This window comes from Syngnathus leptorhynchus, chromosome 17 (genome assembly GCF_054491065.1).
Source record: "Syngnathus leptorhynchus isolate UIUO chromosome 17, UIUO_Slep, whole genome shotgun sequence".
Lineage (NCBI taxonomy): Eukaryota > Metazoa > Chordata > Actinopteri > Syngnathiformes > Syngnathidae > Syngnathus > Syngnathus leptorhynchus.
The window spans coordinates 4,112,956-4,136,871 of NC_141211.1; the positions used below are offsets into that span (position 1 = coordinate 4,112,956).

The following is a 23,916-nucleotide window of genomic DNA, read 5'->3' on the forward strand; positions in this document are numbered from 1 at the left end:
ATGAGCAAACGGGTCTCCTCGCGCAAAATTGTGCACCCGCAATTGGTAAATTATTTTAGTTTTTGGCAAAGCGCGTGCTCGTATATGCAGCTGGCTGCGAAGAGCACCTCAAAAGGCTTTCCAGCAGAGTTGGCGAGTTCCTCGGCGGATGGGTCCATTAAGAGCGGTACCGGTTCGACTGAGCTCTGCACTTTTGGGCTGGACGCAACACGCACACGCATCTGAGTCAGCAGCTAGGCGCGCGCGTGCACTCATCGGCTTAAATGGAAAGCTTTTACGCGCCGCCTGTCGTGCACGCGCTCCTTAAGTGTTGTCTGTGGGTGTGGGTGGGGGTGGTGGTGGGGGGATGTGGACCTGGATGAGAGCATCAGAAGCTCCTGGGCGATCACACGGATGGAGAACCTCTGAGGTTTGCCTCCTTGCGAGCTGCAGGAAATTCCACCAAAAACACCCAGGACGACTTTTTTTTCTTTTTTCTTTCTTTTGGGCCACAAACATGGCCGTCAACACTGAGAGCAGCGCGGTGTTGGTCCAGAGGGATCCGTCCGGCACGGGAGACTTCCACGACACTGAGAAGCTGCTGAGCGCCACTGCGGTCGCCGCTGCCGAGCGGTCGGGCGGCGGCGCGTGCGACGGGCCGGACCTGCGCGGCAGTGTCCGCTCGCTGAACGCCGAGCAGAACGGCCACCGCTCCCCGCTCAAGTCCGGCTCGGTGGGCCATCTGACGGCCACGCCCAGGTCATTGTCACGCCTCAGCCTGGCGTCCGGTGGGCCGCCGGGCGCCGCGCCGCCCAGCTACTTGTGGCTGGCTGTCCTTTCCTGTCTCTGCCCCGGCGTGCCGCTCAATGTGTGCGCGCTGTGGTACGCCAGCGTGGTGAGTTCCCGCCAACACTTGCTTACCTTCCCGCATTTGCATCTCAACTCATGTTGTCTCTGACAAAGTAAGAAAATTTCAAATCTTTCGAAACACTTGGCCTTCCCTTATTTAGCCTTCTTGAAGAGCAGGATAAATTTGATTGAGCAGATGGTATTGAGCAGCTTCCTTTTGGTTGCCCAATGCGCCAAACTTTGCATGTTTTATGTGAAACTTATCACAAAACGTGTCACAATCTAAGCAGAGGCCTACCGTGTGAAAATGTCAAACATAACGCCTAATGATCACGTTAGCACACAAAAACTTTTGTTTCTGGTGTGTTAGTAGAAACAGTATAATTTATTTCTAGAAATAATTAAAATATTCATCAATGAAGTTGAGTTGACCAGTAGAGCATGTGCATTTTTTTTCCCGTCACTGACCTCTGACCTGTGGCCGCCCCACCGCCAGTCTCGCTCGGTGCTGAACAACGGTGACGTGGAAGCGGCGCGGAAGTACGGCCGCGTATCTTTGCTGCTCAGCCTCCTCGCCATGCTGCTGGGTGTGGCCGTCATCGTCTTCATCGTCTTCACCATCGGTACGGCCCTCGCCGCTCCGTTTTGCCCTCGTTTCCAAAAACGTGGCTTTCTAGAAAAAAAACCAAAAACTTGAGGGCACGTAGTTTTGGACTTTAAGATTGCTGACATGTAATAAATGCTCAAAGTGGTGTGTATATGTGTGTGTGTGTGTGCGCAGAGCTCCAGCAGTGAGCAAGAGCGGCGTCCTGAGCTCCTCACACCAGGGAGGAGGAGGAGGAGGACGATGACGGGATGGAAAAGCACAAACGCAAGAAGAAGAAGAGATGTAATGGAAGACAAGCCATGACATCAGTCTGGTACTGCTTGACCCTGAAGGTCAGAAACAGAGGAAGGAGGAGCTTGAGACACACGCACACGCAGAGTCCTCGTTGTCGAGGGGGTCGTGCTGCTGGCGACCGAGCGAGGATGACTGGCTTCCCACTGAACATTTTTGAGGAGCTCAAATTACTTCAGTTCCTGCGAACCCCCCCCCCCCGCCCCCCAACCCCTTTTGAGACTTTTGAGCGCCCGCCCGTGTCTCTGGTGTTGCCGTGTACTTTGTATGTTTCTACTGTATGACTGACAGGCTCGTTTGTTTGCATGTGTCAAATAAACTGGAATGAGCATGTGCCGCCAGGTCGCCCCACTTGCACAACTTCTTGATTACAAAATCACAGAAGGCCTCGGGATTCCTCGTGAAGACCTGGACCAAGTGGCCGGGGAAATCTGGGTTTCTCCGCTAAAGCTGCTGCCCATCCCAGAAAAAACAATGAAGTACAATGAAAACAACACAATATAGTTTATTGCTAAAAATGATGCGTCAACTAGATTAGCCAAATAAAACGAGTCAAGTGGAAGTAGGAAGATCAAAAATGTCAAATGACATCCTAAGAGAGTTCACCAAACGAGTCGCATCGAAAAAGCCAATTGTAATCAAATGATTGAAATCATTTGTTCGGGAGGCTAAGCAAAAGAAGAAAAGCCAGCAGCACTTTCCTGACTCCACACCAAAGAAATCGATACTGTTTTCGACTCTTCCGCACCGCCTAATCCCCCCCCCCACCAGCGTCATCCCTCTTGGCCCCAGTCATCTTGTTGTTTTCTTTTTTTTTCTTGATTCCTTCCAACGGAAAGGAAGTGGCCAAATCTTTGGGAAGGCTCGCTTCATCCATTTGTTCATGTCCTGCTTTTCAATGAAGCCAACCCGAAAGGCTTTTCCAAAAAAGTCACGGGTAGACAGATAAATGTAACTTAGTTGCTGCCGTGTAGTTTATCTGCAACGATTATCGGCACGGTGATGACTTGAACTTCTCGTTTGCTCGGCTGGGCCACCAAAGAGCCAGACGGCGTCCCCCGAGTGGACGAAGCTCCTCATCCATTGCCAACTTCCTGCATTAAGGCTTTTAAGCGATTAGCGCTGCTTAACCTGCAGCATCTCTTATTTACACCCCCCCTCCTCCCCTATCGTCACCATCATCACCACCACCATCATCCTCCTCTTCTGGCGCGGCGGCGTTGGGGACGTCTGGGGTGACAGGATGGGCAAGCTACGTGTAAACACTTTTGCGTCCTGCGGTTTGATTTACTGGAGGAGGCACTTAAGAGGGAAGCAGCCCCCCCAGAGAGAGAGAGAGGGGCGGTGGTGGTGGGGGGGGTTGCGGTGGGGGGGGCAGACTCCTATTACAGACAGAGGCCTTTCAGCAAACTTGGCCCTCTGCTGGTGACGCGAGGAACGACAAACCTCAGGACCCGGTGTTGCTACTTCCTCTGTTTTTCTACGTGTAGAAAATTAGAACAGTTCTTTCCTCCCCAAGCAAAGTAATTCTCACGGGGCTCCTGTTAAAAGTGCAATGTGTCATAAATGCTTTAATATGCTGTAAAATGCTTACTTTAACCAGGCTTCAGTTCACAAAAGTTGCTAGACCGGGCGGCCGCCATGTTGAAAGATGACGTCATCAGCTACATCATCGCCACAGTCGTCAAGTGCATCTAACTGTCGCAAACTGATCACACTAGCATAGAACGACCTCTAGCGGCCACAACTGAGCAATGCGTGGAATTAATTCAATTAGAGATTCGTTTTTCTCCCAGCGTTGAATAATGAGAGGGGAAACTAAAACGGAATGCAAAATATGTCGGGACTTGATGAAATATTCAACGACGTGTGTGACAGAAGTGACAGGCCTTGTGTTTGCTTGTCTATATTCTTTTTATTCAAATATGACGAAGAGAAAGGGATGACAAAATGTTAGCACCTTGCTCACATGGGTCTCACATTTTTCATCATCAAAATACAAAAGTGCTGTGCACCACAGCAAGGCACCTGAAGTCCATCCTGGGATCACGCTCGGACCGGCCGCATCCAAGGAGGCGGCGGTACCGGCGGCAAGATGGAGGACGAGGAGGAAAAGGAAGGATGAAGATGACGACCTCAGTGCTGGATCCTTCTGATGGACTGGATCTGTGGAGTTTGAGCTTGAGAGCCAAACTCCCGGAAGGACTTGTACTCGCCTCCGCGGCAATCCGACTCCACGATGTACTGCTGGCCCCGGTAGCCTGGATACTGGTAGCATACAAACCTGACAGAGGAGAAACAATGTAAATATCGAATATTATCAAGTTAGCTAGGAGGTAACTTCTGTGTATCTTCACCGAGTCATGGACTTACGCGCCACTCTGGATGTGCATGGATCCAACCTGGTTGTTCAACCAGCCCATGGCCTGCAGGGAAGGGTAGTCGTCAGACAGCTCAAACTGGCGACCCGTCATGTTCTCCATCTCGTAGATGGTCATGCGGGCTTCCTTGTGGTTCTGAAGAACGAGAAGAAGCGGGAGATGAGCCGAGTGGAGTGATTCGCCGGTGTCACGAGCGTCGTCGTGAGCTTACGGCGCAGCAGATAGGCCTGAAGGAGAGCATCCTCTCAATGCGGTAAGAGTTGCTGCCGCCGTAGGCCTCGAAGCGAGGGTAGTCGCCTTTCTCCAGGACGAACTGCTGGCCGCAGAAGCTGGAGTGCTCGTAGCCTACCCAGCTGGACGCGACAGGTGGAGCAAGTCAATACTCGGTTTTCTTTCCGGAAATGAGGCGTTGGAGCATACGTACGCGCCGCACTCCACCTTGAGGGAGCGGATGTTGTCCAAGCCGCACTCCACGATGTTCTGGCAGCTGGCCGTGAATTCGGCGCGCTTGCCTTGGAAGTGCTCCTGGTCGTACACCGTCATCTGCACACACAAGGAGCCTCGCTCAAGGAATCCGCCGCGGAGGGACAGACGACGACGGAGGCCAGCTCACCTTCCAGGGGCCGCTGGGCGAGGGCTTGGGCACAGACATCTTCTTCCTGTGTGCAAACGTAGTTCATACACCAGTACAAAGGAAACTCCTGAAGTCCAAAACCTTACCGAGCAAAGCGTTGATCTAAGTCTCACAGGGTTCCGCAGAGGTGGTTGTCGAGGTGCCGCTCGCGGGGGGCTTATATGTGCATCGCGCTCAGGGGCAACTCGGGGGCACGGGGGGGTGCCCCTTGTCAGCAATTTGGAACTGCCACGCGCACATACATACTGAGATCGCACACACACACACACTGGTATCACTCCTAACACTTTGTATCACCTTTTTGTGCACACACGAGCAAAACTAATTCAAGTAAATGCACGTATAAGTGTGTGTGTACCATCGCTTCATTGGAAAAGCAAAGGTGGGCTTTAAAGACATTGTAGCGCAAGACATTCCTGCAGGACGTGTGTGTGTGTGTGTGTGTGTGTGTGTGTGTGTGTGACGCGACATCAATGCCTCACATAAGCCTGCTGAGTTTGCGTGTCTCATTGTGACAGGGCACACGCATCAGCAGAATGCCACACGTGCACACATGACTAACAACGATAGCGAATACAATTACGGTCTGAATTGACCCCAACTCGTTACTATTAGGTACTTTTAATTTTAGGAAGACATTGGCACTCACACTTTTTTGAAGGCGCCTCTCTCGGCCTTGTTTATGACTTGTATGGCTTCCTCGATTAAAAACACAAAAGTCCGCATCATCGCCACCTAGTGAGAAAAAAACACACGAGTTGTTTTTCATTTGTTTGTCAACATGCTCAAGGTCTGCTCTTAAAATCAAGTGTGTGTGTGTGGGTGATTATTGTCACACTAGTTGACTAAAAGGACACACGGATCATATCGATTGCCCCCCCCCCCCAAGCAAAAAAATCAAACATGACCTTTGGTGTTGTGGAATGGACCAATGGGACGACAGAACGTCCCGTCTGCCTGTTTTTCATCGGCGTCCTGCTGCCACTTTGAACTCAGACTCCCTCGATCGTTGAGTCCTCTTGTGGAAACTTGATCGCTGCTCAACATTTGAGGGTTTCTTTTCGTCTTCACTCGGCGCCATGAAGACGCTAAGCATCTTCATTGTGGCGATGATGCTGGTGATGGATGCCACCTTGGCTGCAGACGGTACGGCGACTCACACGGGTCTTCATTGTTACGACGCATTTTCAACATATCTGTGTTTGCAGAGACGTGCTCCGGTCGCTGCGGTTCTTTTGACTCGTTGAAGAAGTGTCAGTGTGATTCCATGTGCGTTTACTATGGAAGCTGCTGTGACGACTTTGACAAATTGTGTCCCAAGAAACGTGAGTGACCTTCAAGTGTGTCATTTGAAGACGCCCAAGTATTTCTCACCTGCGTGTTTCTGTCCTTCAGCGTCACGTGGTGACACTTTCGAAGAAGCTGAAGACAACCAAACTATGTTGGAGACGCTGATGCCGACCAATTCCAGCGCGGCGCCGACCAGCTCCGGCGCGGTGCCGACCGAGGAATCTTGGCCTCCGCGTCCTACAACGCAAGAACCCACGAGGCCACCTGCCGACCAAAACGCAGCCGCTTGCAGCGGGCGGCCCTTTGACGCCTTCCTGCAACTGAAGAATGGATCTGTGTATGCCTTCAGAGGTACGCCCCCTGCAGGAGAGACATGACATGAACTCATTGGTGTGAACGAACATTGCGGCGTTAGCACGTTTGTGATCTGGAGTGTCGGGGTGCTCGTAGGCGAATATTTCTTTGAGTTGGACGACAAGGCCGTGCTTCCCGGTTATCCCAAACGGATCGTGGATGTGTGGGGAATGCCGGGACCCGTGGATGCCGCCTTCACCCGCATCAACTGCCTGGGCAAGTCCTATATTTTTCAGGTGAGCAAGAAAAATGTCATCTGAAGAATCAGTCAGCGAAAATAAAACTCTTGACCTCCCGCCCGCCCGCCGGCGTCCCTCAGGGAAGCAAGTACTGGCGCTTTAACGGTGACGTCCTGGACGAGGGTTTCCCCAGGAACATTTCAACCGGCTTCGACGGGATTCCGAATGACCTCCACGCCGCCTTCGCCGTGCCGGCGCCCAATCACCGGCAAAACGAGAAGGCCTACTTCTTCAAAGGTACGCCACACGAGGACCCGCGTCAAGATACTGTACTCTTCACACGTGTCCTTATCAGGTGATCAGTATCACGTGTACGAGTTCATCAAACAGCCTAATCACGATGAGTGCGTCCGGATGAGTCGATCTTCACCTTCGCTCTTGTTCTCGCGCTATACCGATCTCTTCTGCGACCAAAGTCTGGACGACCTCTTTGCCGAACTCTTCGGGGCCGCAGGTCAGGCTCGGGGTTCTGCGCTCTCATAGCCCAACCTCATCTTTAACTTCATCTCAATCTTCAGCCGGCAGCCACTCATCAAGGCCGCGGTCCATCAGAATGAACTGGCCAGGTATCAGCCCCCCGGTGGATGCGGCCATGGTGGGCCGCGTCTTCCTGAGCCCCAAAACCACACCGCAGCCGCCATCTCCGCCATTCGCTAGGAGACAAAAGAAACGCAGGTGGAGGAAGCCCAACAGGAAGTCCCGACGCAGGCAAACTCGTCAAACGCTTTTCGACGACTTTTGGAGCGACATGTTTGACTACAGCGACGAGTCACTGGAGGTCGCCACCTTGCCGCCGCTGGAAGTGCAGAAGCCCGCTAGCACGCCCGCTCAATACGTTTACTTCTTCAAGAGAGGCGAGTTGTCGCGCTCGCTGCGATGCGTGTACATACACGCAATGACGTGTGTGCGTGTTTCCCCCTGTACAGATAAGTACTACAGAGTGGACCTGCGGACCAAACACGTGGCTCAGGTCTTCCCGCCTTACCCGCGTTCCATTGCCAAGTTCTGGTTGGGCTGCCAGCAGGAAGACACCCCTGACTCCACACATGCCGAGAAGAGATAAATTAATGACATAAATAAACGTATACATTAAAGGCAATATTGATGATTACTTTTTTTCTTGTTATCATCCCTGTTTTAATAATAGGTTATTTTATTCGATAAGTATAAGTCGTCTGGTTAACTTTTTGTCATGGAAAATGCTGTGATTAATGACTCGAGGTAAACGCAATGAAAAGGCACCGCTGGGATTCGAACCCAGGATCTCCTGTTTACTAGACAGGCGCTTTAACCAACTAAGCCACGGCGCCGTGTGTGGATGGAGGTGTGTTATTTCAGTGGGAAGCCATTGACACGACGCGTGGGATTTCAAATTGCGGTGGTATGACGTGACCACCAGGGTCTGTCCGCTTGTGATATGGAATTACATTTTTGATATTTTTGCCCTTTAAATTGGCCTAGTTAGGGTAAAAGAATTCAAATCATATTGCGAGTTACAAAACAACGCATTTTCAATTTCAGATCCGCACCATGCAAAAAACTAATATAAAGTCCACATTCCATGCTTCCAACTCAAATCTAATATGACATTTCCAATTGTGGCATATTCTGGTTAACAATCAACATCCAATATGAACCGTGTAAGTGTAACCTCTCACCTGATAAGAATGCCCGATTGACGTGTTGATGACCTTTGACACATGAACTTTGTGACCGTTTGAAGAAATGTTCGTTTCAAATTGACGTGGCAAAAACACGGGTACGTGATGACGTCACTCAACTAAGCTAGTTTGTTGCATTTAGCTGTATTTATTCCTTTAAACTGCTAAATCAAATAAAATTGTCCTCATTTTCTTTAAGTCATTTGCATTCGTTACCTATAATTTTAACTGACTAACTGTAAATTAAAAAAAATACAATCTGACATTCAATATAATGTAAGACATATGAAAGTTCTAAAATATTGAACAAATATGTGAAATTAATTTGATGAAATAACAGGCATTTTGCGAACTGACTGGACGAAATCAAGCGGCGTGGATGTCGTAAAAGCTCAGACCCCGCCCACTATGAGGCGGGCATAGCGGGGCTGTCACTCCAAGTCAAGACCGCTACAGTCCGTTCGACTCCGACTGGTCGTCGGACTAGCCGCACCATTAACGACGAACTCGCACCCACAAACGGAATTGTACAAGGTAAGCCTGCCACACACCCACGCCAATATTCCAGTTCGGACTTGTACTCGCCTCGGGGACTACTTTTAGTCGCGGAAGTGCGCGCAAGCTCGCACCGAACTAAAAACAGTCGAAAACAAAGATCCGCTGCTCGAGCCCCTTGTGCTTTTATATCAATCAAACGCCTGCGTTTACTTGACTTTATGACGTTTTCCATTTTTTTTAACCTTATTGTATGTGTGCGCGCGTATGTGTCGGCGACGAGCCTCCTCTCAAGTGCGCGTGCATGTGCGCATGACAGTGTGTTTACATGACGCTCGCACGCACTTGTCCTGGAGGACAAGCAGCGACATCCAGAAGGAAGATGTTGTCTTCCAAAGTTGCTCAATATTGTAAAAATCCTTTTTGAGAACGCAGCAAAAACCTTTCTGCCTTTGTTACTCATACTCCCAAAATAAAGTTGAACCACAGAGAGGAGAAAAGAGCAAATCTCCCCTCGATCTTTGTCCTACTAAGGAACACGTGTTCCATCTTGTGCTGACTAAAGATCTGCTAGTGAATGATTGCAACCGCAGTCAACAGAACATCTAAAAAGAGTTGATAGTATTTGTATTTGGTTCCTAACCTGGTACTCCTGGCATGTTTGTGGCAGGATGTCTCGTGAACAGCAGGCGGTGGCGGCTGCCAGGCGGGCCTTTGAGACGGGCCGTTCCAGATGTCTGGAGCATCGCGTCCGGCAGCTGAAGAACCTTCAGCGTTTCCTGACCGAGCGCCGGGGCGAAATCGCCGAAGCCATCAAGAAGGACCTTAACAAGGTGGCCTTTACAGATGCCTGTTTGAAAAGTCCCAATGGATCACAAATCTCCAAAGGAGCTTTGAGCTGACTCTCGACCTGCGTTTGTGGCTCAGAGTCCGGTGGTGGTCCAGATGTACGAGACGCTGGGCCTGGAGGAGGAGATCGGCCTGGCTATCCGCAAGCTGAAGGAGTGGGCGGCGCCGCGGCCGGTGGAGAAGAACCTGTTAACCGTGTCGGACACGGTCTACGTAAAAGCCGAGCCTCTGGGCTTGGTCTTGATCATCGGCGCCTGGAACTACCCGTGGGCCGTCACCTTGCAGCCGCTCGTTGGCGCCATCGCCGCCGGTAGGTCAATAGCACCTTGGCAGCATGTTGGTAGCCAAACTAACCTAGTTTTAAATTTCACTTTTATCAACTGCTGGATTTACTCGTCGCCGATATGCGTCCAAAGGGCAAATGGGCTAATAATTTGCCTGCTTCTAAACTTTTTCAAGTTTTCTACAAAATCAATCTCCATTTTAAGGTTGACCTACCTTTCTGCAATATCGACTACTCACCTGCCCATTTGCAGAGCAGCCCCCACTCATTAGCATTTATACATAGTTCTCGTGAACACGCGCAGGTTGTCATGCAAAGTTTGTGTGTCATGCTAATCCCAAGTGTAAAGTGTGCGTTAGCATGACACTACAAGTTTATGAGCTGGCAGGGGGGGCTTCACAAACCCCCTCAGCTGCTTGTGAAGCTCAACCACTCACGAGGTGTCGCTCGTTGCAGGTAACGCGGCAATCATCAAGCCGTCGGAGGTTTGCGTGCACACGGCCAAGGTGATGGACGAGCTGCTGCCACTCTACCTGGACAAAGTAAGACATGGTCACAATAAATGCCCCCCCCAAAAAATGCTCAATTAAATCTTTTTTGTTTTTGACAACGTGTCATGCAGGAGCTCTACCCGGTGGTAACAGGCGGCGTGCCCGAGACACAGGAGCTACTGCGTCAAAAGTTCGACCACATCTTCTACACGGGGAACAGCGCCGTGGGAAAAGTCATCATGGCGGCAGCCGCTGAGCATCTGACACCCGTCACATTGGAGCTAGGCGGGAAAAGTCCGTGTTACATCGACAGCAAGTGCGACATCACCATCGCCTGCAGGTAGCTCCAACCCGTCCCCCCCTCCCCCCCTCAGAGGAACAGCGTCTTGCTACTTCCTTGCTCCGTGTGCAGACGTGTAGCGTGGGGCAAGTTCACCAACTGCGGCCAGACCTGCATCGCGCCCGACTACATCTTGTGTGAGCCGGCCATTCAGCAGCGCGTCATCCAAGAGCTCCACAAGGCCATCAAGGTAAGGCAGATGCTCCTAGATGGTGGGACTCCAATAATTGATGCCTCATTTCTGGTAGGAGTTCTACACGGATAATCCCAAGACGTGCCCGGACTACGGCCGCATCATAAACCGGCGCCACTTCAAGAGGATCATGTCCATGATGGAGGATAGTACCATCGCTGTGGGCGGAGACACCGACGAGGAGGATTGCTTCATAGGTGACCCTTTCACGTGGACGGCGGGGGTCCACTTGAGCGCTAACACAACTTGTTGGTCCAGCTCCCACAGTGCTACGGGACGTCAAGCCTGACGCCAAGGTAATGCAGGAGGAGATCTTTGGACCCCTGCTGCCCATCCTCACGGTGGATGGCCTGGATGAAGCCATCCGCTTCATCAACAAACGCGAGAAGCCTCTGGCGCTCTACATCTTCTCCCATGATGACAAGGTACTCCCTCACCCGGACAAGACCGGTTTCGACACAAACTTTGCTAACAACGTTTGCCATCCTGGCTGAAGGTCATCAAGAAAATGAGGGACGAGACCTCCAGCGGAGGACTTTTGGCCAACGACTGTCTGGTGCACTTCTCGGTCAACTCGCTGCCTTTTGGGGGCGTTGGTAGGCGCACACACCCTCTTGATAAGAGCCAACCTTTAGACCTTCACCTAGCACTTTCACACAAGTTGCCACTGCCAATGCTGGCCACTAGAGGTCACTGTGGTCTCCTTTTCCACAGGTAACAGCGGGATGGGCTCCTACCACGGCAAGCACACCTTTGACCAGCTGAGTCACCTGCGAGGATGCCTCATCAAGGCACTTAAGATGGAGGGCATGAACAACATGCGCTACCCACCTCACACAGCCAGCAAGCTAGGTTGGGCACGCTTCTTCGTGCTCAAGGGCTTCAACTTTGGATTGATTGGACGCCTGATGCTGCTGTTCGCCGCCGCCGCCGCCGTGCTGGCCGCCATCGCCGTCCAGGTTAGAGCAGCGGCAAATCCAAGTTGGATTGAAGGAAGGTTTTACATGTTGCGTATCTTTGCTGTTTTGCAGAAGTATGACCTGCCGCACAAGTTCTACCGTTGAAGAATCCTCAGTGCCCGCAACCGACCAATCACTTTACACAATATTTGCACGCACGTCGTATAGTGCGAGCGAGGGTCTAGCTGCTAATTCCTAACATTTCAATGTGGTGATGTCATTCTGATTTGTTTTCAACTTTTATCGACAACCCGCTTTTAAAAAGGGTTTTATGCTCAACGAAAGCTTTTAAGTCCGTTTCATTTCACAAGTCTGCGTCCAGCCTTAAGCTTCTTTTCTCGTTAATCGTAGTCGCTAAAGTTTTTGTATTTTGATAATTCAAGAAAAAAAAAATATAACTACATAGCAATGTAATTAAAATTAACATTGTAATCATAAATACATCCATATCTGCCTCTGGACTGCTTTTCCATGGTGTACTGAACGAATCAAAAAAGGTCCGACTGCACATGAAATTTGCAATGATGTGACTTGGCCTGCAGGGGTCAGTGTTTACATGCTAAAGTCCCAAAAAAAGAGCCTAATGCACACCTACCTGTTGGAGGTGAGGTGACAAAGCAGTGACAGCAGAGGAAGAAGGGTCACTCTGCTTCAGTTGGGAGTCCATCATGGATCTTCTTCTGTTCCTGATGCTTGCTCTTGCTCCGCTCTTCTGTCCGTGTGCAGGTAGGACTTTTTGTCAGCTTTATTTCACTTTGAAGTAGAAATGCAGAGAGGTAAGACAGGAGTATTGGAACTTGGCAAAAATCAAGAAAAAGAATTGAGAGAAAGTGAAGCTTTCTAGTTTACATTATGGTTGAGTTCCACAGCCCAAGGAGAGGCCTTCAGGAAAGTGCTCATACACAATCATCTCAATACTTTGGAGCATTAGACCACTCTAGTTGATTCATTTGTGAGATTTTTTTTAATGGCTGTGGATGTTGGGAACACAAGTGTGCATTCGTGCACACACACACACACGCACACACACACACACACACACACAATAGGTGTCTTGTCCTGAGGTGAGTTCAGTCTCACAGGTGTGTGTGAGGGGAATAAAGAAAACAATGAGCATTCATCAAGCTCGGAAAAGATGGAGGAGGGGACGGCACAGCAAATGGAGAAGACGTCATAGGTGGCACAGATCCCTGACCACGGGAAAGCTCAGAAGGTGTGTGTGTGTTGTGTGTAGGTGGGTGGTGTTACGAGAACCAGTACTCCTGTGACGCCACTTGTCGAGGTAAGCGTGTGCCTAATCAAGCGTCCCAATGTTACGAGCGTGACCGACACGGTTTTGGGGTTCAGACCCGAATAGGTGGTCTGTGGACTTCCCTCACTGCGGCGGACTGCGTCAGTCGCCCATCAACATCGTCAGCAATAAAGTTCACGTCAACACGGCGCTGCCCCCGCTGGAGTTCATAGGTCACGATGAGCGGATCAACATCACCGTGGAGAACAAAGGACATTCGGGTAAACGCGGGATGTTTTCCAAACGCTATTTTGCACTCGGTAGAGCCCCGCCCAGTGTAGAACGGTTCGGGAGGATTCCATTCCTCATCCAGGACAAGAATGGAAAAGTCCCAAATCACGAGCCAGGGGAGAGGGAAGGGGCCAAATGTTCTTCTTGATCTTGTTCTGTCCAAACATTTTGCTTCAGCTCACTTCCACCTGCCCCAGTCGGTGCGTCTGACCGGAGGCGCTCTACCGGGCCACTACCGGGCCGCCCAGTTCCACTTCCACTGGGGGGCTAGCGGAAGCCCCGGGTCGGAGCACACCGTCGACGGAGAGCGATTGCCCATGGAGGTTGGCAGTTCACTTGCAAACAAACACATTGGCTAACATCAAGTCGGTCCACCGACTTCCACCTTGAAAATATCTTCCAAGCTTTCAATATATTGCCACCTTCTTCCAATACATTGTATGATGCTTCTAGCTTCACATCGTCCACATCAAGGAGCCGTACGGATCCCTGACCGAAGCCGAACATGACCTGGCAGGAATCGCTCTGCTGGCCTTTCTCTTTGAGGTAAACACGGTAGCGCTAAAGGGTCAGCACGAAGCTAACTGGCAGATCTACTGACAGGAAGTCAGTGAGGATCACCCTCACCTGGACGCCATCATAGATGCTCTGGGACAAGTGCGCCACAATGGTAACCGGTGCTCCTCTTATGTCGACGCCGTTTTTTTCCACCTTGCCTCCATCCGGGCCTTCTTTCCCATCCAGGCTCCACGACGCTCATGTCCGACTTCAAGTTGAGCGATATCGTCCCTCCCTCCGGGGAGCTGCACGCCTACTACCGCTACGTGGGCTCCATGACCACGCCCGGATGCGAACAAGCGGTAGCCTGGACCGTCTTTCTCAAGACGCTACCCATCAGCAGTCGGCAGGTAGGCGGGTGAGGGGGGGGGGCACGTACCGTACGTGATGTCACGATGGGCGTGTTCCTCGTCAGTTGGATGCCATCGTACGCCAGTGCCTTTTCTGGACGGGTCAGCCCATGACGGACATCTTCAGACCTACACAGCCGCTGGACGGACGGGTGGTGTACCGCTCCAACTCAGCCGTGCGTCCACGCTTCGCCGCCTTCTCGGCTCTGCTCGCCACGCTCATCAATTACATCCATTGATGATCCATACATAGAGCAAAACATTTGTTATTCCGCTCCACAAATTGGATTCTGCCTATCTTGCATCTATCTGTGCTCATAGTACTCATATTTATAAAGAGTTATGGAAATGAGATTTTTGTTTCAATAGTCAAATAACAATTTTAAAAAGCCAACTAAATAAAATTACAGGACTTGAGAAAAAGGCAAAAGTGTTTACTAAAGTAGAATACGAGTTTATGTTTACTGAACTGCACCCACATTGTGTGCTTTTAATAGTCACTTTATTAGGTACACCCCACAGACAAGTCATCGGACCAAAGAGTTCATCAATGGGCTTTGTTTTGATTCATTTGATTGATACCAAGTGAAGACTTTTCTGGCATAACGACTGTGTCGCCAAACCTACATTTTCCACGTGTGACTTTGCTTCACGGATTGTGGTGATAGTGGCGGTGCGGCGTTTACGTTTTGTGCAGTGCCATCCAGGCGCGTAGGTGTTCTACCTGAGCGCGCACGCTGCTCTCGGCCGTGCCGCCCGCGGCGCTGTACTGCTCCACGCTGGACTCGTAGTTCCACACGGACGCCACGTCGTCTTCTAACAGCGGGCTGTCCGCATGCAAACAAACACAACATACAATCATCATGAGTATGTGTGGGCGGGCGCACGTGCGTGTGGATGACCTGACCACCTGATGGCCTTGAGGTCTTCGCCAGCCAACTGGTTCAATTGGACCTGCTTGGATTCAGCTGTGAAAACCACTTTGCCCGCCAGTGCGTGAGCTTCCCTGAAGGCCACCTGGAGACACAAGATGGATGGATGGATGGATGAAAAAGCTCTCACTCTGGTGAAGGTTGAGCTACATGTACGGATTTTCACTCACCCCCTTCCTCACGAGGTAGTAGGCCAGATCGGTAGCCAGCATGTCGGTGCTGAGCGCCGCCTGCATGACGCCGGCGTCGATCTGAAAAACCAAAGACCTCTGAGTGACCTCAGAGCGAGGAAGAGCTTTGCAAAGGCATCCCGGCGTCCGCTGACCTTCAGCGTGGAGATGACACCGGTGGTGACCTGAAGGACGGCCAGGATGGTGTCGTAGCAATCAAACATGGCCTCCTTGTCCTCCTGCAGGTCTTTGTTGTAGGTGCTGGGAAGGCCCTTCAGCGTCATCATGAAGCCTGCGCACTAAAACAAACAAAATATTTGGAGGAGGCCGCAAGCTTGGTGAACGGGCAAAAAAAGTAGGAGGTCTTACTCGGCCAAAGATTCGTCCCGCCTTGCTCCTGATCAGCTCCAGACTGTCGGCGTTCTTCTTCTGAGGCATCAGGCTGCTGCCCGTGCTGCGGCACACAAACGAGAGACGTTGGCTTCTTCTGAGGGGGCGACACGTGAGGCGCTGGCGGCTGACCTGTAGGCGTCGGCGAGTGTGACGAAGGAGAACTCTTTGGTGCTATAGAGCAGGAGGTCCTCGGCCACCTTACTCAGATGAGTCGCGCACAGAGAGGCCCAGAACAGGAACTCGGCTGCCACACACACACACACACACACACACCAAATAAATCAGACGCTGAGACGGGCGGCCGGTGAGGCGCCGACGGGCATACCGACAAAGTCTCGCTGGCCGGTGGCGTCCATGCTGTTCAGGCTGACCTCGTCGAAAAACAACTCTGTCAACAACAACATAACATTGAGCGTCCATTGAACCAAGTCGACGCCAGCAACGACACCGTTCGGACCTTTCCTCAGAAGCTCCCTGTCGATGGCGAAGGGCGTTCCGGCGATGGCGCCGCTGAAAAGCACAGGAAGCGATGCAGTTAAGACAAGGGACTTCCAGTGCGGCACACTTCACTTTAGCCTTGCAATTGAGGAGCTAAATATGGAGGCTTTCATTTTAAGGTCGCTCCTACCTGCCCAGGGGCAAGACGTTGACACGCTTGCTGATCTCCCGCAGCCGCTCCACGTCCCGCTGCAAAGCCACGGCGTGACTTCCCGAAGACAGAAAATGAACCATGAATACAAGTTGCCCTTTCTTCTTAACACCTTACGCGCTCACCTCAGCATCCAGTGGCTCCATCTGATTGGCTGAGCCCGCTGCATGTGGGTGTAACCAGGAAACAGGACTTTTATTTCTCTAGGTGGAGGAACCGCTAGTTAGGAAGCCATTTGGGCGTAGGGTTCTTCCCAAGATGGCGGCGTGCGGCATCTTACGCTGCGGCGCGCTCCACCATGGCGGAGATGAGGAGGATGGCCTCGTTCGTCAACGTGGCGATGGCGTCACGCAGCCACAAACGCATGTCCGTCACCACCTGGTCGTTCCTGCTCCTGCCAGTGTGCAGTTTCCCCGCAGCAGGGCCAATCAGCTCCTGCACGGCGAAATATCGTTATCGTCGACATCACCAAGTAAAAAAAATAAGAATAATTTGACAGTATGTAACGCATTCATGTTTTTAATTTGACCTTCGTACCCAGGAAGGGAGGCCGAGACGGACGACTCACCTTAAGTCTACGTTCATTGGCAGTGTGGATGTCTTCATCGCCGTCTTTGAGCACGAAGGTGCCTTTGCTCCACTCCTCGCTGACCTGAAAGCACAGCGCCGACATCGTCAACATATCACGTGACTGCAGTGTGGGTTGGATGTCCGAGTACCTGGTCCAGGCCTTGAAGGATGCGTTCCGTCTCGTCAGCGCTGAGCAGCTGGGCCCGATGCAGAGCCTTGGCGTAAGCTTTGCTGCCTCTCAGGTCGGCGTCCCACATCCTCTTGTCGTACGACACCGACGCGTTGAAGCGCTCCATGGTTGGGTCGATGGCACCCACAAAACGACCCCCCCACAGCTTGGACCCCTGACACACACAATGTGACAGAAATTGTTTGTTACTCCTAAACTGGGACAACTTCAGGTCAAGTTTCCCTCGAGGACCGCAGTTGGTTCTTTGAGGATGATGATGATGCCCCCTGCTCCAAAATTGACTACATGAAACACTGTTTTTGTGTGTAAAACGAAAAAGGTGGATGAGTTGCTTACCTCAGCGGTCATTTTGGAACACAGTGGAATTCTCGGGGTCAATAGAAACCGATAAAGGAGACACAGCTTAACTGGTTTGACTTGTTCACAACGAAGGGGGAAAAGACAACAGAGGTGTAGAAAAAAAATATCGTATCTTTTTACTTACGGTACCTGCTGTGAAACTTTCCAAAGGTTTATTTTTATTATTATTTTTTAGCTAGCACCTAAAATTAAACTCGCCGCAATGAACAAATGTTCCTGAGAAGTCTTCGGGCAACAGACTGATGGCTGACATAAAGAAATAAGTCCAAGTAGATATAGAATGGTCAAAAAAATGAAATCCGTGCAGCAAACATGACATCACCCGTCAAGCCAACTTGCGAACTGATGGCAGAGCTGCTGGCTTGTTGTGGCCTAATGCATCATGGGATATTATCAACCCATTATTTAAAAAAAAAGAAAAAAAACACAGACCACAAAAGCGCTCCAAGTAGAGTTTCGTCTCACACAAAGTTTTATTTTTGAATAATTGACATATTTAGCTATTAATAAATCGGCTGTTTTTCTACATCGGAACTAAATATTTGAGGTCGTTTCGGGCGGACTTATTTTTTCAAGAGACCAACGCGCATGGCAACATGGAAGTGTAAGTCAAAAATGGGCTGACGGTTTTCTTTCATGGTTTTTTTTATATATCTCATTCGTACACACCAAAAATGCTACAGTTGTTGAAGGAAGCAATATTGATGATGAAACCTTATATTGCATCACCCTTTTCGCTAATTGGTCGATTGTCAAAGATGAACATATACGATACATTTTGTATTTAATCTATTCTGTTTTTGTAGCGTGACATTTGATTATAACGTTTTCAACACCAGATTACAGGAAAAAAAACATGCATGCATCCATCCATTATCCGAACCGCCTATTTATTGTGGAATTGTGGGAGCAAACTGAAAAAAAAAAAACACACGATATTAATAATCGTACCGCTCCAGTGATTATATTGTAATTCCATGAGTCAACTTGTAATATTCTCTTCTTAGGAAAAACGCTAACGCTGCCATGCTCAGCAACTATGAGGTGAGGCAAATTGCTCCATTTTGCTTTGATACACTTCAATATTATTGATATTTGTTTGTTAGGTGTTCCAGCTGCTAACTGACTTGAAGCAAGAGAAGAAGGACAGCGGCAAGAGCAAACACAGCGCCCGGCAGCAGAATCTTAACACCATCATGTATGAGGTTAGCACGTTACATGTGTGGTATAGTAGAGAATATTCATGTTTCCTCATCATTGTGAGACATAATCAACATGATCAAGGAATATCAAGAATGAATAGAATCGTAACATCATTGCAACATTACTGCTGATTGTTCTTTTTTGACATGTGTGGCAAACAAGGAGCCCTTCTTACCCCACAAGTTGCTCTCACTTGTATGTTGCAATATGTTGTCACTTCCCTCGTGTTGTCGGCAGACGCTCAAGTACTTATCCAAGACGCCGTGCAGCCGCCAGCGTCCTGAGATGCTCCAGACCTTTCTGTCCACCATGATGCGGCACAAACTTACAAAGTCAGTCCCGGCTTCTCCTTGGCAAAAGAAGTTATTGTCATGTTCACCTTGTTACATTTCCACACCTTGGCCAGGGCTGAGAAGTTGCAGTTACTCAACCACCGACCGCAGACAGCCGTGGAGATGCAGCTGGTGAGTCTTTTAGCTCTGGTCACAACAAGAAGCAGTGTTATTGATTGTCCTCCAGTGAAGGTCATGGGCAAAACTACCCTAAAAAGTAAGTTTTTTTTAATTGCAAGTAACTGTTGTTGCTGATATGTCCACTGGAGGGCGCCCTGACTCCAATGAGCATTTCTCATTGAATTGATATTGCAGTACTTGTGAAGGAGAAAAGATGCCAAATTGGGGTCAATGTGGGGCCTGAACTCAAATGAGTTTGTCAAAGATAACTGGCCTCATTTTTGATTGTCCTCGTGGCAGCCCTAACAACAAGCATTGCCGTGATTGTGTGTGTTTGCACCCGAGATGGTGGAGGAGAGCGAGGAGCGTCTGTCAGAGGAACAGATCGAGGAGCTCATCCAGATCATTTCGGATGTTCTACCCGGCGATCCGGAGCAGGAAGACGCAGCGACTGCCGATGGGGAGGCGGCGTGATCGCCTTCGTCTTAACTGGGAGCGCCCACTTTCTTTGCGGCTCTTCTCAAGCTAGTTGTATTGAAGCACAAACATCACCTGGCATCTGGAAGAGAACATTTTATTTTATAAAAGACTTTTGAATGTATTTTTTTCTTCTTCATGCAGTCTTAGTTCCCCAAAATTACGGATGATTTCAAATGTGAGAAAATCAAGAGATACAGATTTGTACTCTTTCTTCAATCCAATTCCAAATTCCCAAAAATAAGCATGAGGGATGATAACGTCAATTTTGCCATGCTAGAAAGTCAACGTGGCTGGACAAACACGTCTTTGATTGTTGTAAATGAGGTCATTAGTTGCTGTTGGCTGGAAACGGGCCGAAGACATGTCCTCCAAGCAGTGCTAATGTTTGCTTTGAAAACAACAGTCCAGAAAGAAAAAAAAAAACAGTCTCAGTCCAGAAAAAAAAAAATCGATCTCCGTCATTTGCATCACTTCCCGTGTGACTGTTGAGCCATCTGCTGGCACAGATCAATCATCCATTATTTATTGACATGCATTATCGAGTGTAAGGTTGCAAACTGCTCATGTTTTAAGAACAGTCGAAAAGGCTTCAAGGAAAAAAAAAAAAAGCTTCAGACGTGCCCTCTTAAGAGTGACAAACATGCCCACTTCAACCTCGGAGAATAGATTGAGGATTTGATGGACAGTTTGGGTGACGATTGAAGCGACGTAGTATCGCTTTTGTACATTTAGCGTTTTGGACTCCCCCCCCATACGCTGTTACGTCACGCGGCTGGAGGGGGAAAAAAGGGTTATTTCAGTAGTAGGACCAATTAGTTGAGGTGGGCTTAGCTCTCAGGAAACGTCCCCGGTGAGCTTTTAGCGAGAATATAACCGATCGATGAACTGAAATCTTTTTGGTCTCGAGTACGGAAGTGGAGGAGAAGAGGAAAAAAACAAAAAGCATTCTACTATGCCGGAATTGCCATTTACGAGCTCCACCAATGGGGAGGTTCCAAACATGCAATCGTCCAATCAGAATCGAGTTTTCCCCAAGGGGGCGACTTGCTTTTTTCTGCCTTTTTTTTTCGCTCCATCCTTCTCGTCAATTGGTGCCTCACGAGTACTCGTTCAAGACTCACAAGCGGTCGCCAGCGGCGCCAACGGCGACTGGAAACTTGGATATTCCTCGCCGCTTCTTCGTGACTACATGGCCAAGGCATTTCCGCTGCAGCACCAAAGCTGAGAGCTTCGCAACGATTGTGCTGCTTCGGCGGGAGGCTCGGGGTAAGTCGTCTATCCGAGCCGAACTCACGACGTCTGGCTAGCTGGCTCTTGTTTTGCATTAGCTTCTTACAGTTCGCGTTTTTGGGCCTGCTGTCTGGCGATGGCTCACCTGGAGGAGCCTCGTCGGGTTGTCTGTCCAGATGTGGCGCTGCAGACATCCGCCAGGCCTCGGAGCAAATTGACCTGTTGATGGCGCTGCTCTTAAATCTCCTCACCGTCGTCGTCACGTAATGGAGCATACGTTCAATCGTCTTTTGCTTTCCAGTGGTTGTTTGGTGCGGCCTGAGGTCACTTGCAACTGTTGACGAGTTCACTGGAACGGTCAAATGACGTCACTTTGTTTAGGTTCAAACCAACACATTTCCACGTATGCTCAAAACAACCTAGACGTTACGCATTTGGTGAAGCCCTTTTAGGATCTAAGCCAGAATCAAAGTCTTCATGTGCACATATTGGACTTATAGGTTCAGAACCAGCTCAGGCGTAGCAACTGTGAAGCTCCTCAGACCTCATATGACCGCACACGTTAAGAGGCTCAGTTAAAAAGTGGGTAGTGAAGCTCCTCAGCTCACATATGGGGACTTGTCAGCATCAGATCCTCCAGACAAGAAGCTATGTAGGGCCCTTCTGTGCTCAGGTTAACAAGTGTTAGCACTAGTGGAGCTTCCCGGTCCAGTGAGGACACAAGTGTCGCAGTGTTGTACTTGAAAAAAAAGAGGAAGCGGCTTCGTCAGCACATAGCAGCGGCGTGAGTATGAGGAAGTTTGCGGTTCTGCCAGGTCGATAGGAACGTGATCCACTTGCTCGGCTAAACTGTCAATGATGTGTAATTAGCGAAGGCGCGATGTTGGCGCCGGGGTGTTGTGAAGTCCACTCCTCTTACATTCCCCGAGGACCGAGCCCAGCGCTCGAATGGCCGCGCCTCAGTACCGTCACGGCGAAGTTTGCTTGTTCAGCATAGGTGTCGGCGTGACGCAGATTGGCTTCTTTTATGGTTTCAGGTGGACACAATGGATGTGGGCCTTCACCTGAGCGTGCCGACGGGCCCGTAACCTTTCCAGCGGAAGTCGCGAATACCCGGTCCGGACAAAGATGCGAGTGAGCCGCTCCAACGTCCTGCTGGGCTGCGTGCTCCTTTGCTCCGCCTCACTGCTCTACCTGGGCCTGAGCGGGCTGGACTGCCCCCCCGCAAGCCGGCGCTCCCGCTGGGCAGAGCTCCATCGGGGTTCGGCCAATACCAACGCCTCGCTGGGCGAGCACCTTCCTGAGGACACACCCCTCATCTTTATCGGCGGCTTTCCCCGCAGCGGCACCACCCTGATGCGGGTCATGCTGGATGCCCACAAGGCCGTGCGCTGTGGGGAGGAGACCCGCGTCATCCCCCGTCTGCTCACCATGCGCGCCTCCTGGAGCCGCTCCGCCAAGGAGCGCATACGTCTGGACGAGGCCGGTGTCACCGACCAGGTCCTGGACTCGGCCGTGCGCGCCTTCCTCCTCGAGGTGATGTCATCACGGACCGTGGGGACGTCTCGTATTTACAGCTGGGAGCATCTCCCTTGTGGTTGTTGACGTTTTTGTTGTTGTCCTTGTGGCCAACGTTGCACGTCTATGTGCTTCAGGTTATCGTGGGCCACGGCGAGCCGGCGCCTCGCCTGTGCAACAAAGATCCCTTCGCCTTGAAGTCGCTGACTTACTTGGCTCACATCTTCCCTAAGAGCAAGTTTGTGTTGATGGTGCGAGACGGACGCGCCTCTATTCACTCCGTCATCTCACGCAAGGTGAGCCCCCCAATGCCGTGTGCTAGCAAAGCGCTGTGTGGTGCTAAATGATCTTTGTGTCCCTCAGGTGACCATCTCAGGCTTCGACCTGAACAATCCACGCGACTGCCTGACCAAGTGGAGCAACGCGGTGGAGACCATGTTCAACCAGTGCGTGGCGGCCGGCCCCGAGCGTTGCTTACCAGTGCGCTACGAGCATTTGGTGCTACAGCCTGAACGCGAGATGCGTCAGCTGCTGCGCTTCCTGGAGCTTCGCTGGGATCCGGCCGTCCTGCACCACGAGGAGCTCATCGGGAAAGCCGGCGGCGTCTCGCTCTCCAAGTGAGTCGGGGGTCTTCCTTGCTAGGAACAGGTTAGATTTTGGTGACAGGTCAGGCAAATCATTTGCATGTGTTTTGTGACGTATGCTAGGGTGGAGCGCTCGACGGACCAGGTAGTGAAGCCGGTGAACACTGAGGCGCTGGCCAAGTGGGTGGGCCACATCCCCGACGACGTGGTGGAGCACATGGCCGAGGTGGCGCCCATGCTGGCGCGACTAGGCTATGACCCACGGGCCAACCCTCCCGATTATGCCCGCGCGCCGCCGCTCTCCAACCCGGCACTGGTAAGTCACAGTGAAGAATATCTTAGCCTACCTTGTCACTGAACGGTTTTGTTGCCTCTCGCTCCTTTTCTCCTCAGCCTTGGAAGGTGGCAGAACCTTCCGGAGCCGCTTAGAGAACAAAAGAAGGCAGCAGAACTTTCTGGTCCCTACCACGTGCTAACGCTAAGGATCCCAGATGCACCTTAAAGGCCCTCTTCCTGTACCGCCCGCCCGCCCGGCCACCGCAGCTCGCCAACATCTTTCTGGCTTTTTTTTTTTTTTTTCCACCCCTTTCTTTCTCGTGGCTGTTTGTGGACTCGTACGACATCCGTTGTCGCCGTCTCGGATCTGCAAGATCTGTGACCTCGTTGCCAATGTGAACCACTCGCTGGACTTTTTAAAGACTATTTTCTTAATAAATTATTATGACAGAGCGATGGGCACCTTTACCCTTTCCGGTGGCGGGCGGGCGGGTCTACTCGCTCGCGCATGTCGATACGGTCTCATTACTGCACAGCTCGTCTACGTGGTTACAAACGAGTCAATAATAAACACAAATCCAAAA

At 50.7% G+C, this 23,916-nt stretch overlaps 8 protein-coding genes and 1 non-coding gene across 14 annotated transcripts; 6 read left to right on the forward strand and 3 right to left on the reverse strand.

Annotated features, from left to right (window-relative positions):
• Nucleotides 1–496: 496 nt before the first annotated feature.
• Nucleotides 497–1,679, forward strand: LOC147043214 (trafficking regulator of GLUT4 1-like). The gene is made up of 3 exons (XM_085936618.1): nt 497–874; nt 1,325–1,470; nt 1,610–1,679. The coding sequence occupies exons 1-3, from the start codon at nt 497–499 to the stop codon at nt 1,677–1,679; spliced, it is 594 nt and encodes a 197-aa protein (XP_085792744.1).
• Nucleotides 1,680–3,653: 1,974 nt separating this feature from the next.
• Nucleotides 3,654–7,860, reverse strand: LOC147043215 (beta-crystallin A1-like). 3 transcript variants are annotated; one of them, XM_085935257.1, is made up of 9 exons: nt 6,116–7,860; nt 5,650–5,937; nt 5,391–5,476; nt 4,828–4,986; nt 4,721–4,766; nt 4,532–4,650; nt 4,319–4,460; nt 4,100–4,242; nt 3,654–4,010 (listed from the first exon to the last, which is right to left on the reverse strand). In XM_085935257.1, the coding sequence occupies exons 5-9, from the start codon at nt 4,757–4,759 to the stop codon at nt 3,863–3,865; spliced, it is 591 nt and encodes a 196-aa protein (XP_085791383.1). In that variant the 5' UTR covers nt 4,760–4,766; nt 4,828–4,986; nt 5,391–5,476; nt 5,650–5,937; nt 6,116–7,860; the 3' UTR covers nt 3,654–3,862. The 3 variants fall into 3 exon arrangements, with proteins under 3 accessions (XP_085791383.1, XP_085791382.1, XP_085791384.1); XM_085935256.1 differs by having other exon boundaries at nt 5,650–6,040; XM_085935258.1 differs by lacking the exon at nt 5,650–5,937.
• vtnb (vitronectin b) lies at nt 5,723–7,744 on the forward strand. The gene is made up of 8 exons (XM_085935247.1): nt 5,723–5,887; nt 5,950–6,066; nt 6,137–6,382; nt 6,482–6,621; nt 6,705–6,861; nt 6,920–7,078; nt 7,143–7,478; nt 7,551–7,744. The coding sequence occupies exons 1-8, from the start codon at nt 5,821–5,823 to the stop codon at nt 7,685–7,687; spliced, it is 1,359 nt and encodes a 452-aa protein (XP_085791373.1). The 5' UTR covers nt 5,723–5,820; the 3' UTR covers nt 7,688–7,744.
• On the reverse strand, nt 7,861–7,934 carry trnat-agu (transfer RNA threonine (anticodon AGU)). The gene has a single exon. It is a non-coding gene; the product is annotated as a tRNA-Thr (tRNA).
• A 784-nt stretch (nt 7,935–8,718) lies between these two features.
• Nucleotides 8,719–12,342, forward strand: aldh3a2b (aldehyde dehydrogenase 3 family, member A2b). Its single transcript, XM_085935241.1, has 11 exons — nt 8,719–8,819; nt 9,451–9,613; nt 9,708–9,939; nt 10,369–10,454; nt 10,535–10,743; nt 10,816–10,933; nt 10,992–11,133; nt 11,195–11,361; nt 11,433–11,532; nt 11,651–11,895; nt 11,968–12,342. The coding sequence occupies exons 2-11, from the start codon at nt 9,452–9,454 to the stop codon at nt 11,998–12,000; spliced, it is 1,494 nt and encodes a 497-aa protein (XP_085791367.1). The 5' UTR covers nt 8,719–8,819; nt 9,451; the 3' UTR covers nt 12,001–12,342.
• Nucleotides 9,423–21,447, reverse strand: asl (argininosuccinate lyase). Of its 3 annotated transcripts, XM_085935245.1 has the most exons (18): nt 21,100–21,447; nt 19,585–19,803; nt 19,172–19,271; nt 18,968–19,092; nt 17,189–17,383; nt 17,038–17,121; nt 16,750–16,904; nt 16,595–16,672; nt 16,449–16,526; nt 16,278–16,330; nt 16,146–16,208; nt 15,950–16,064; nt 15,797–15,881; nt 15,583–15,726; nt 15,428–15,508; nt 15,236–15,342; nt 14,355–15,152; nt 9,423–12,648 (listed from the first exon to the last, which is right to left on the reverse strand). In XM_085935245.1, exons 5-17 carry the CDS (start codon nt 17,333–17,335, stop codon nt 15,008–15,010), a joined length of 1,335 nt encoding a protein of 444 aa, XP_085791371.1. In that variant the 5' UTR covers nt 17,336–17,383; nt 18,968–19,092; nt 19,172–19,271; nt 19,585–19,803; nt 21,100–21,447; the 3' UTR covers nt 9,423–12,648; nt 14,355–15,007. The 3 variants fall into 3 exon arrangements, with proteins under 3 accessions (XP_085791371.1, XP_085791372.1, XP_085791370.1); XM_085935246.1 differs by lacking the exons at nt 19,172–19,271; nt 19,585–19,803; nt 21,100–21,447 and having other exon boundaries at nt 18,968–19,142; XM_085935244.1 differs by lacking the exons at nt 18,968–19,092; nt 19,172–19,271; nt 19,585–19,803; nt 21,100–21,447 and adding an exon at nt 17,566–18,023.
• Nucleotides 12,662–14,724, forward strand: ca4c (carbonic anhydrase IV c). The gene is made up of 8 exons (XM_085936619.1): nt 12,662–12,671; nt 13,106–13,177; nt 13,243–13,407; nt 13,595–13,740; nt 13,871–13,963; nt 14,021–14,087; nt 14,162–14,325; nt 14,391–14,724. Exons 1-8 carry the CDS (start codon nt 12,662–12,664, stop codon nt 14,562–14,564), a joined length of 891 nt encoding a protein of 296 aa, XP_085792745.1. The 3' UTR covers nt 14,565–14,724.
• Nucleotides 18,015–19,845, forward strand: crcp (calcitonin gene-related peptide-receptor component protein). Its single transcript, XM_085935260.1, has 6 exons — nt 18,015–18,193; nt 18,597–18,633; nt 18,696–18,794; nt 19,030–19,124; nt 19,199–19,256; nt 19,590–19,845. The coding sequence occupies exons 1-6, from the start codon at nt 18,186–18,188 to the stop codon at nt 19,716–19,718; spliced, it is 426 nt and encodes a 141-aa protein (XP_085791386.1). The 5' UTR covers nt 18,015–18,185; the 3' UTR covers nt 19,719–19,845.
• Nucleotides 20,800–23,911, forward strand: tpst1l (tyrosylprotein sulfotransferase 1, like). Of its 2 annotated transcripts, none has more exons than XM_085935250.1 (6): nt 20,800–20,990; nt 21,992–22,490; nt 22,610–22,768; nt 22,836–23,089; nt 23,180–23,372; nt 23,450–23,911. In XM_085935250.1, exons 2-6 carry the CDS (start codon nt 22,083–22,085, stop codon nt 23,483–23,485), a joined length of 1,050 nt encoding a protein of 349 aa, XP_085791376.1. In that variant the 5' UTR covers nt 20,800–20,990; nt 21,992–22,082; the 3' UTR covers nt 23,486–23,911. The 2 variants fall into 2 exon arrangements, with proteins under 2 accessions (XP_085791376.1, XP_085791377.1); XM_085935251.1 differs by lacking the exon at nt 20,800–20,990 and adding an exon at nt 21,138–21,738.
• The last annotated feature ends 5 nt before the right edge of the window (nt 23,912–23,916 follow it).